Source organism: Haliotis rubra, unplaced genomic scaffold (genome assembly GCF_003918875.1).
Source record: "Haliotis rubra isolate DU_JTF1 unplaced genomic scaffold, ASM391887v1 Scf52, whole genome shotgun sequence".
Lineage (NCBI taxonomy): Eukaryota > Metazoa > Mollusca > Gastropoda > Lepetellida > Haliotidae > Haliotis > Haliotis rubra.
In genome coordinates this window covers 29,793-42,597 of record NW_025767213.1, presented here as the reverse complement: position 1 = coordinate 42,597, position 12,805 = coordinate 29,793, and the positions used below count along the sequence as shown (strand labels likewise).

Below are 12,805 nucleotides of genomic sequence, written 5' to 3'. Positions count from 1 at the left end.
TGCTGGGGACGTTTACATTGGTTCTGTCCCCGACTTTGGCGACGTTGTACATTGTTTCTTTAGTGACACTGCTGCCGAACGTCAGTGCAAAAGAATACCTAATCTCGACTATCCTCAGTAACAAATTCCCGTGGCGACATTTACATTATTTCACTGAAACAGGGATTTGCTGGCGACGTTTACATTGGTTCTCTCGGTTTTCGACTGCTGGCGTTGACGTTCCATACATTGTTTCTTCTGATTTCTTCGCGACTGCTGGGGATTTCCTGGCATTATCCGATACGTCGTCACTTACACCAAGTTATATTCTTTAACCAAACAATTGATTTGTTGATTTTGCCAGATTTAGGAATCTAGATTATGATTTGAACATCCCCGTTCAACGAATGGTGATTTTTTTCTATTGAGGTTTTTTCGATTGACAATGGCTGTAATCCTTTTTCTAGGGCGAAGCTGGAGGCAAAAGCGGGCTTCGTCAGCCTACTGAAGCCTAGAAACACAGGCGACACCGCGTAAAGTATGATTCTGTCATATACAGATGGCGATTCACTCAAACATTCAAGGTATTGGCACTCTCATGTAAAATCATGTCAGACACCTCTTTCCCAAAAGGCAAAATACAGTAGTTTACGTTTATTTATGCTGGGAGGGCGTGGTTTGATTAAGTGCAGGCACTTCATTTGTGGACTTACGCAAACATTTATTTGTCAGATGTTGGTTTTGTTCATGATTCAGCTGGACGATACAGACATAATTGTCAAAGTGTCGAAGTGCCTTAAACAAATCGGTACAGGCTCAGTTTTTAGGGGAGAGCTTTATGAACGACCTGCAGCACAGAGTTCATGTGTTGAGAAGAAGCCCCGCAGAGTCGTTCGCTTGTATGAATTCGGCGGGCCTGAAAAGTGAAACAGAAGGCTTTCAGTTTGCTGCTAAGAACCAGTCACTTCTCCCTCGAAACAGGCTATGAGTAATTCTGCATCAGAATGAAGATGCGAAATGTAGATTATGAAATGAATATCCTGAGATTGTCCAACACCTTGTGGTGGATGCCCAGCCTTGGATCAAAGACAGAATCTTAAGCGACATGGCATGACCCAGAATATGTACAGGGCGTCATGAAAATGATAGTTTTAAGATACGGCCTAAGGCATATGAAAGATAAAAACCTGACCTTGTCGTTTTAACTGAACAAATGAAATCATTTATACAATTAAAAGTAGTTTTCGTAGTAGGTTGTAAATAGATTGCAAGCAAATGTGCTGACCATACTAACGAAATGTCACCTCTGCATCTTTATGTCAGGATCACCAGAACCCTCTTTGCTGCATTCATGTATTTTAATATGTCAGTAATATTTGTGACTTTGTACTTATGTGTTTTCAGGATCCATTCCCGATGGTGAAAGACACTATGATCTTCCGTCGTACATCGTCTGAGTGTCTCTGATTCAGTTAACATAATAAATCCTTGAAGCAGAGTTTGTCGTTGTGTAATTGATGCTTTGTTCTTTGTTGTGCCTGTTCTGAGAGGATTTAAAGGGAGGGAGGTAACCTTGCAGTTACTCCCTCAGCATGACGGCACGTTGTACCTTATGATGTTACATAACATGAATCATACGTAAAATCTTGCTAAATGGCGTCATCCTGGTCCGTCATCTGGATGCTATTTCTGAATCGTCATTCAGATTCTTATTTATGTACATGAGATACATGAGGGGTTTATTGTTGATGGGATGATGTGAAGAATCATGGAACTATCGTTATTCCTTACAGATGGAGTAATTCGTACATGCATGATGACCCAAACAAACACGTGGCTTAAGTATTTCATAACTGAATTATATTGAATTAATCCTCAGAAAATCATGATTCAGAGTATTTGGGAAAAGGGTCAGTTTAAAGTAAGAAAGACAATGGTGCCTGCTGGTGTTGCTATCGGTCGGTTTAATGTGTTTGAGTCGGATGTCTGGTGATACTGCAGCATTATAACAGTAAACGTACGGTGGGGTAGTCTAGTGGTTAAAGCGTTCGCTCGTCACGCTGAAGACTCGTGTTTGATTCCCTTCATGAGTACGATGTGTGATGCCTATTTCTGGTGTCCCACACGGTGATATTGCTGGAATGTTGCTAAAGGCGACGTAAAACTAAACTCACTCACTCACAATCGCACTTCAAAATTCAATGACTGGACTACAAAAATACTGGTGAATTAACGTTTCTGAATGAGTCTTTTTCCAGAGAGAAATCATGGAGACACATTGTCCGAGTCAAGGTGAAAAATTGAGTGTACAGTCTAGAATCCAAATGAATCGATCGATCGATCGATCGATCGAGAGAGAGAGAGAGAGAGAGAGAGAGAGAGAGAGAGAGAGAGAGAGAGAGAGAGAGAGAGAGAGAGAGAGAGAGAGAGAGAGAGAGAGAGAGAGAGAAAGAGAGAGAGTTAGATTGCGTGTGGTAGTAGATATGTCTACTGAATCATTCATAAAATCCATGCACCTTCCCTCGATTCTGTATCACGGTCACATTTTATTGATCCTATACTTCATAGTTACATTATGTAGTGTCTTATATAGTGGTTACAGTGTTTGTGAATCTGTGTCTTCAATGTTTACAGTGTTTGTGAATCTGTGTCTTCAATGTTTACAGTGTTTGTGAATCTGTGTCTTCAATGTTTACAGTGTTTGTGAATCTGTGTCTTCAATGTTTACAGTGTTTGTGAATCTGTGTCGTCAATGTTTACAGTGTTTGTGAGTCTGTGTCTTCAACGTTTACAGTGTTTGTGAATCAGTGTCTTCAATGTTTACAATTGTTTGTGAATCAGTGTCTTCAATGTTTACAGTGTTTGTGATTCAGTGTCTTCAATGTTTACAGTGTTTGTGAATCTGTGTCGTCAATGTTTACAGTGTTTGTGATTCAGTGTCTTCAATGTTTACAGTGTTTGTGAGTCTGTGTCGTCAATGTTTACAGTGTTTGTGAATCTGTGTCCTCAATTATAACAATGTTTCAACATTTCTACTAAAAGCAGTTCGATTCCAAGTAAGCAGCTCTATCGTGTGTTTTTTTAATTATTATGAATAGTTAAGATACAAAGTGTTCCCCAAAAGGTGTTTGCTTGTTGTTTTGACGCTGCACTCAGCAACATATTACATCTGTGACCCATATTAAAAAAGGCCATTATGGTCACGCCCCAAATGCCTTATAGACACATGTTTCCTGAGTTGTTAAGCATATGAACCACCACGATATGCTGCCAGAAGTCTAGGGAATACACATAGTAATGCTTTCAGCTGCTCCGATGCCCACACGGAGCCCAGGCAAAGGGTAGACTAACAAGTCGTTCATTCATGTTAGTATTTAGGATAAATCCAGGGTAAATTATGACAGTTATGCTGTATTTTCGGTTACAATTTCTCGGTAAAGTACAGATTCAAGTACATTCGGTATTCAAATCCACACTCTTGTGAGGTACCTCATCGCCAGCACCCAAAGTCAGCGATCTAACCTACTCTGCGTTCACAAAATGTAAGTCTGCAAACACTGGTAGTACTTTGTGTCCCTATAGTCCGTCAACTTAACTTTTGGCACCCTGTTTTTCACAATTTATATAAAACTCCTGAATATTTAAAACACTACTCTGTTTATATGATAATTGTATACCGTGACCTAACAAGATATCGATTTTAGTAAATTTAAAACGATTATTAAAGATTTTGCCTTTAAACCTGTCATAACATAATTGTAAAACTGTGGAGAGTTTTACGAGGGGTTAACGAACCTGATAGAAAAGCCAAGAACACTGTAAAATGTGTCTCAGCGTGATATGTACATGCACGGGTATTGAAGACACTGAATCACAAACACTGTAAACATTGAAGACACTGAATCACAAACACTGTAAACATTGAAGACACAGATTCACAAACACTGTAAACATTGAAGACACAGATTCACAAACACTGTAAACATTGAAGACACTGAATCACAAACACTGTAAACATTGAAGACACAGATTCACAAACACTGTAAACATTGAAGACACAGATTCACAAACACTGTAAACATTGAAGACACAGATTCCCAAACACGGTAAACATTGAAGACACTGAATCACAAACACTGTAAACATTGAAGACACTGAATCACAAACACTGTAAACATTGAAGACACTGATTCACAAACACTGTAAACATTGAAGACACAGATTCCCAATATGTACATGCACGGGTATTTACATTGACATGCTTAAGTGATGTCAAAGATCGTCAACACGCACAGGTTGTAGGGAAAACGAGGGTGCACAAAGATGACCGGCAAATCATTAAAACAGTTTACAACTTTTACAAGCGCGAGGCAAAGCGAAACAAAATTCTTTTTTTTTTTAATTGAATGTTTCTCCAAAAGACATTTAATGCCACGAAGATCTGCAAAAGAATATTGCAAAGAGTTAACTCCCATGACACTATTTCAGAGCCTGACGCTGATATGGCAGTTAAATCGGGGACCGTCTCAAATAATGCAAAGAAAACAAAGCTTGATGAATTCGATAGAAGGGTTGTGAGGGACGTCATGCGTCGGTTACATCGATCCATATTGTCAAGCAAACTAAAGAAAATATTGTTCAAAAGAAGACCATGACATCAATGTATCAAAGCATACCATATGCAAGCTGTTGCTCAAATTTGGATATAGGTACAAGAGATCAAGCAACCAGTCTTTAAAGACTTCAATGAATCTACTTGTTTAAAAATGGATTTATGATGATTATAGAGTCCCTGTAGATTTGCTTGCAGGCGTAACAATGTAAACAAGATGCACGCGTGTCACACCGTGTTGTTGGCTGTTCCATCGTATCATTTTACTCCCTTGTATAACTACTTCTATTTTTCATATTTTTATAAGATGGCTTCTTAAGAAGAAGCTTTAATACTTGACATAAAATGATGAAATTTAAACCTTGGATAGGTCATAAGATATAAAGAGCGTATGCACAAAACATTTTGAAGTCATTTTTGGTTAAAAGGTAAATTGTGAAAAACAGGGTGCCAAAGGTTCAGTTGACGGACTATAGTGTAAATCGACACGGCTACCATAGATGAGTGAGTGAGTGAGTTTAGTTTTACGCCGCTTTTAGCAATATTCCAGAATATGGCCTTCACACATTGTACCCCTGTGGGGAATCGAACCCGGGTCTTCAGCGTGACGAGCGAACTCTTTAACCACTAGGCTACCCCACCGCCCCTACCAGGGCCGAAAGCTATGAAAACACAATGTCATTTTGAAAGTGGCCATATGTTATATTTGTGATTACACTTTCTCAATAAAGTACAGATACTACATTGGGGAATTGAGTCCTATCCGAGATTCGAAATCACACTGTCAGAGTGATCCGCCCAATCGTCAGCTTACAAAGTCAGCCATCTAGTGAGACTCAACCCCTCAAAAGTACATTTGCCCAAATTCTAAATGGCACCTGATGTGCCTCGTTAACATTTATAAGAACACTTGATATCTGTTGATGTCGTCTTGAATATATTTATATGCGTGAGTATGGCTTGAAGCAGCCTGCATATCGCTGCGTGTTAGTGTTCCACAAGCGTTTCTTTAACAAACATAATAAACAAACAGTACTGTTTTGGAAACGTTTGTAAATTAATGATTGCCATGAGATATTTGCAGATGCAATGGTGTTTAACAAACCATTTAATACAACACACTGGCAGCCCGATATCGACTTACACGTGTATGTAATCAGGTTGATACGTCAGCCTTATGTTGGATATTCGTGTGGTTCTAAGTTGCAGGTCAAGGTATACAATTACAGCTGTTTGAATTTCAAGATAACAATTCAGAAAATTCTAAATTCTTCTATTGAATTACTTTCTAACTTAAACCGTGAAGATCCGGGTTAGAAGTGATCTTCAGTAACCCATTCGTAAGAGGCGACTAACGGGATCGGCTGGCTAGGCTCGCTGACGTGGTTGACATATGTCATCGTGACCCAACTGCGTAGACCGATGTGCCTGCTGTTGATTACTGGATTGTCTGGCACAGAGTCGATTATTTACAACGCCATATAGCCGGGATATTGCTGACTCACTCAGTTCTATCACTGACACGAGATCTCTGACAGTGAGAGTAACACTGACCAATCGCAAACTGGGGATTCCGTTACGGATACTGTGGAGGAAGTGACCAGCCCGTATACCACCTGGCTCGGCTACAGACACCATATACGCTGTGTGCATCTATGCTTATCTGCGGTAGATCAGGTCACATGGTACACGCTCGACACCTGTTTCTGTTGTTTCCTGGATTAGGCTACAACTCAATACCCTGCTTGTTCACTGTTGTGTCCGCTCTTAGGGCATCTGAATTTGGTTTTGCGTTTCTCACCACCAGCCCGTCAGATATATTGTTTAGCTCAAACAGTGTTTGTAACAACACATCCACACCTAAGAACCCGTTAGAGTTAGAGTTGATCTTCAGCACACCATACTCGTCGAAAGATGCGACTAACGGAATCGGGTGGTCAGGCTATCTTACTTAGATGATAGGTGTCATCGTACCCCAGTTATAGAGATCGATGTGATGAAATGAATTCGTGGACTGTCTGGTCCAGTTTCCGTTATTTACAAAGTTCCGTTATAAGCTGGAATATTGCGGCGTTAACCAACCAACCAACCAACCAAACAAACAACCAACCAAACAAACAACCAACCAACCAACCAACCAACCAACCAACCAAACAACCAAACAAACAAACAACCAACCAACCAACAAAACAACCAACCAAACAACCAACCAACCAACCAACCAACCAACCAACCAACCAAACAAACAAACAAAAAAAAATATAATCCCGACCAGGAAGGATACGTATTGTATTTAATGTTTCATGGATACACTCCACACTGCATTTTATCGTAAGGATATTCGATGAAGAAAGTAACTCCGAACATCCATACAGCAGCTGCACTTTGGATACAGTACAACAACCACATATGAAACAACAAACAACAGGATCAGGTTAGTTTGTGTTTAAATTTCAATGTAAATTCTTCCAACCGACCGACCGCTCCCTCTGCATCTGATTAACATGGTGACGAGAAACACTCACACTAATATTGACGGCCTTACATTCACTGGATAACGCGGGAGTGGGACAAACGGGACTGCAGAAGGCGTCATAGTGGACATATACTAATGCCAATAATGGTTGTCACCCCCTTCAATTTTTTTAATTGGAGAGGGGGTGTGGGTTGGGGGTGTGAGGTGTGTGTGGGTTGGGGTGGGAGAGGGTGACAACCATTATTGACATGAGTATATATTAATCTGCTGGACTAAACACATTTGATCGACTTTAAGTTTACATATTGATATTAATAAAGAGAGACTTACTCCTTCATTAACATTTGAATCAATATATGACCTAGTATAAACAAAACAAGTTATAAACATAGATATAGAACGCGTGTACGTCAGTGCAAAAGAATACCCACTCCTGACTATCTTCAGACAATGAATTCGTTTGAGTTAAAGGGCAAAATAGCTGTAAAACTATGTGAATGAATCACTGAAATCATAAATGACACCAGGTATGCGCAAAAAACGTAAGCAGGTCCTGCCCTACCGGTAGCGCCCGCTACTTAAAGAACTGCCGAAACATGGAAGAATCCTTCTCCTGACGCTGCACAGAGGTACTCCTGCCATGCGACCTTTAAAAATACCAAACAATCAAGTGAATGAATTCCATTTTGCCAATTTTGAAATACGACTGTTGTGCAGAAACACAGATGTTTATACGTAAAGAAAGGTATCCCTAGCACCACCCCCCTTTTGTCCTTACGTTTATTAAATGACCATTGAAACTCTCGTGAAAACAGCATTCGTGCCTATTCGTGTCATGGCGCCTAGTATCCCTCTCGTGGACTGGGCCCTGTCTAAGCGCAAGGAAAGATAACTCTGAATTTCCAAACATGGCTACTCTAAGAATAACCAATATACCGTGGGCAAAACAACTATACAGTCATTCCCTTTGTAAACATGTTTCAGTGTTGAAAGCTGCTGATCCTTTAGCTCAAAGTTTGTTTAAATTGTGCCTTGCATAGTTTAGCGAAGTTTCAAAGTTCGACGGTGCCATCATTTTCATGCTTCAAAATGCATTTTACTACGCTCGATTTGATTGGTTTTCCATGATTCTTGGTAATAGGGGTACGAGTCTTTTTGCAGGTCACGGAAAGAGGCGAGTAGTTACGAATGGTGAAAACGGGTGAAAATGAAAAATGTGCAAAAGCTGTATCCGCCCCTGTATATTGAGTAACCATAGCCTAGTACAAGCGTGAGCAATTAAACGTCGTTTAAACATTTAAACAAGTTTCAGCATGATTTATACTCTTGATCAAGAGTTCTATGTCGTATGAATTATGCTGAAACGTGTTTAAATGCTTAAATGTTTAAACGACGTTTAATTGTACTTAATACACCTTATGTAAGAATGTCCATCTCTGATTAGTTCACGTGACCTTGAACAAATTACCATGTATGCCCGGTGCACGGCTGTACAACTTAATCTTATATATCTTTGTGAGGGAGAACAAATCATTTATACCCCGCCCCATGGGAAAAGCATGCATCCACGGCAGTCAGTGAACCGTGAACCAGTGGTTCGGATTGACCGGTCAGTACCATGTTAGTAAAATATATGATTGAATTTCAGGTTTGTTAATGTTATATTTACATAATGAGAGATTTAAAAATTCGTTAAGATAAATTCGTTGTAGCATTATGATCGGGGTATACTCGGTGTTATAAAACCCGGTATACCCCTCAGCACACTGCTACAACTTATAATATCCCTTATAATAAGAAAATCTGCTGAAAGCAGTCATTTCCAAGTATATCATGTGTACAGTTACAGGAATACATTACACATTTTTTCTTTTCCTCCTATCATCCATAATTTAACATTTGACTTTAACGTTATTGCTTATTTTGATTTAGCAAAGTATTTATACGTTAACATATAAAAACAAATGCACGTTTGATGTTTATACACAAAGGCCTCAGGCTTATATCTTCTGAAAACCTCTGAACGTTTTGAAATAAAGTGAAAGATAAAGAAGGTATAGGAACTCAAGACTTAATGATAATGATTATCATTGCCGGTCGTAGCTTGTGGATTATTTCCGAGATCGGCGTAAAAATACAACGAATAACGTTTTCTATGAAAAGAGTGGATGAGTGAGTTTAGTTTTACACCATACTTAGCAATATTCCAGCTATATGGTGGCGGTCTGTAAATAATCGAGTGTGGACAAGACAATCCAGTGATCAAGAGAATTAGCATCGATCTACGCAATTGGGAACCGATGTCCTAGGAAAAGAATAAATATCATTCTGTATATTGGAAATGAGGCACTTGTTGCTGAACATGGCGACAACACGTAGACAGCTGTAATGGGAACCTGTATCGCTGTTAACGCGCACGGGAGGCGAGAAATACGACATTTATTCCGGGTGATAATGAAACACGAAAACCCGGACACGAACAATGTGTTGTGGGCTCGTGTCGACACCTGGCAGTATAATCAATACGGATGACTATTGTGTTTTCATAGATAAGGTCCCATGAGTAATCACGAGCTTGGAAGGTCGGACGGTGCTTATCAAGGGTTACCAAGTTAGCTGGCAGGGTCGACAGAAGATCAAAAAATATTATAAATAACAATTTGAAAGTTGAAATACTTGAAAAACAAACAATGAATTGAGTAATGAAACAGTAAAATTCAATAATTATTGCAACATTAAAGGAAACCATGCATTCATTTTAAGAATACATTTAAGTAATGTGTCTTTGTGGTTGTGGGGCGGTGGGGTAGCTTAGTGGTTAAAGCGTTCGTTCGTCACACCGAAGACCCGGGTTCTATTCCCCATATGGGTACAATGTGTGAAACCCATTTCTGGAGTCTCACGTCGTGATATTGCTGGAATATTGCTAAAAGCGGCGTAAAACTAAACTCACTCACTTTGTTGTTGCAGAAGTCACTTTTATATATTCACGGAAGGACCGATTTCCTATGAAACTATCTGGAATGACATGAAACTATGTACGATTCCACTGTACGAATCTGATTATATACACATGAAAAATAGTATCGCACCACCCATATTTTTCATAGTATCAAAATGTTACCATTAACCATAGCATGTGAGGTTATCCAAACCTCAGTTATACTTATTATCTGAATAAATGGGCCCTCAAGGAATAAGTCAATGGAAAATCTGAAACTGTTACAGTTGTTTATCCAGAGAAGCAAACATGGCTAAAACTAACTCATTTTGTAGTGCGGATAACTATTGTCATAAGTCGTTAACAAGAGCGGTCCTGTTTTTATAATTCCGGCATACAATCCTCAAGAGCCAACAGAGATTATGGATGGACCAGTCACTGCCTGTCCTGGACTGTGGAATCAAGTGTATATCATCCATGCAAGACGCGGAACCACGACCTATCCCTTCATCTTCGCCTTACTATGTGTGTATCTTCAGTAAGGGGGCCACCGGCCCATTATATACACTTACATATCAGAAGGGTTTAAGATATAACATGAATAAACACACATAGTAGTCTTCGCCTAACTCCCGGACCGTCAGACGAACATCTACTCCAGACTCTTCAGGCTGCTCAAGGCTGAAGCTCAACAGAGACTGAACCGATCACTTGACCCATCATGTGTAAAGACAGACTTTGAGCTTGCTGCTATTCGTGGTGTTTCCTACTATCGATGTAAAGAGATGTTTCTTCAATATCTGTCAGGCGATTTGGAGGAAGATCTAGGACTTGCTGTCGCATACACAGAAGATCCTGAAGTATGCAAGTGGATCAGACCAGCAGCTGCTTTAAACTTACTCCCTCCGAGCAAAATCAAGGACACATGGGTTGACGCCATGGACAACAAGTGCCCAGAGCTGACGCATTCAACGACTACATCATCACCACTTGGGTTGACGCCGAAGCCCGATTCCCCCAGCCCCTGTGCAACCATCGCACTACAACCTAGATGGATTCCACAACCGGCTGAAACCAGGTCTCCGATGGGATTCGTGGTGGAGGTGATCACGAAGGTCGAATAGGCAGAGACAGCGAGGATTGCAAAGATAGACTTTGGAGCAGCCCCGACAAGCAGAAATAGAGTATGCAGGGAGGTGGAGAATCGTCTCTGTCGCCTGAAGGACGAACTCAATCGTGACCTGAAATCCCCAATCCAGTTCTTAGACGATGTTGGCCATTTCCTCAAGCTTCGATAAAGACGGATTGACACTTTGTGGTCATTGAATGCATAGTTCTGCATTTTTGTTAGAACTTTTATTTTGTTAAAAAGTTCGGATTAGCAGTAGGGTGGACCGTGTACTTTGTTTTGATAATCTGTAGAGGGGTATGATCCATATGCCCCAAACGCATAACGCTCCAAAGATCTGGAATCATTTACCTGATAAGGCCTCTTGACGAAAGAAATCACTAATGGCACCGGCCTAGCATTGTCGTAGATGAAGACTGACCATGTGTTCAGAGGATGGTCATCGAGATGTGGTACAATAATGATGTAATGCTGTCCTTTCACATTTTGTCTGATCGTCACAAAGTCAAGTTTAAAGTCATGTGAGAGGCACCCCAAAACCGTCAATTAACTCCGCCTAACGGTACTCGCCCCAAGATATACCGTTGTGCATATGCAGCGTTTCTGTGGAGCAAACCTAGAGCTCAGCCACCAGGTATGAATAAATGACTTTCGTTCGACCAGTGGACGCTTCCATATAACCTCAAATTCCAGTGATGTCGTGCTTGACACCAAGCTGGTCGTGCTGCTTTGTGCTCTGGGGATAATTACGGACGTCTGATAGGCTCTGTACCTGGCAGACTCTAGACGATTTCAGACCGTTTCTGTTGGACAAACAAGCTGTTTTTAACACGCCATTTGACATGAACGGGCGAGGTTTTATGATACAGGCTGTATCCTTTCAAGGAGTAGTCACTCGTGGTGGACCTGAACGCTGACGGTCATACATATCATTAGTTTGCTCATATTTTCTGGCCGATCAGTCGATGGATGACAAACAACATCTCTTGCAATAGTACTCAATGAAATGCCACCATTCTGTTTTCCAAAAACTTGCCATCTTTGATCAGTTACTCATCAACAACGGAGTCATTTTCCAAGTTATCGAGCCGTAAAAACAGTTCACTGTAAATGTATATTTACTTTATACTACTCGTAATGCACGTATTGTACGCCATTTATCGTAGCAGGTGCATATCTAAATTTAGTGTATGGTGCAAAGGGTACTGAAGGGTAAACATAATCATAAAAACAAGCATAATTCAGATATGAATATAAATTGTTATATAATGATATAATGATTAAAAATCATAGGCGTTGCGATACTTTTTGCATGTGTATATCATATGGCTGCGTTTATGAAGGTTTTCGCGAAATAGGGAGTTTATCCTTTACCACCTATGGTACCAGTCACATGCACATGCCCATCAGATACACAGGTACACGTGGCGAACAGAACATAGGGGTAAGTTCTCCGATATATTGAAGCAATCCCTTACCTATTTCTCCCAACAATTTGATGATAGTATACATGTTAGTGTAGACTCTGCTCTAGAATCCATCCAGACTTTGTTTAGATATTGTTTTACACATGCAGACAAAAATGTTACTACACAGCATTTACAATCAACACCAAACAGAAGTAACAACCAGCTCAGATGGTTTGATGAAGACTGTGAGAGATCGCAA

General features: G+C 40.2%; 1 protein-coding gene across 1 annotated transcript in view; it reads left to right on the top strand.

Moving 5' to 3' along the window:
- Positions 1-1,477, top strand: part of LOC124292501 — a 92,629-nt gene extending 91,152 nt beyond the window's left edge. The window contains exons 7-8 of the mRNA XM_046729620.1: positions 451-512; positions 1,384-1,477. Coding sequence (XP_046585576.1) covers positions 451-494 — 44 coding nt within the window. The 3' untranslated portion in view covers positions 495-512; positions 1,384-1,477. The remainder of the gene's footprint in view (positions 1-450; positions 513-1,383) is intronic.
- The last annotated feature ends 11,328 nt before the right edge of the window (positions 1,478-12,805 follow it).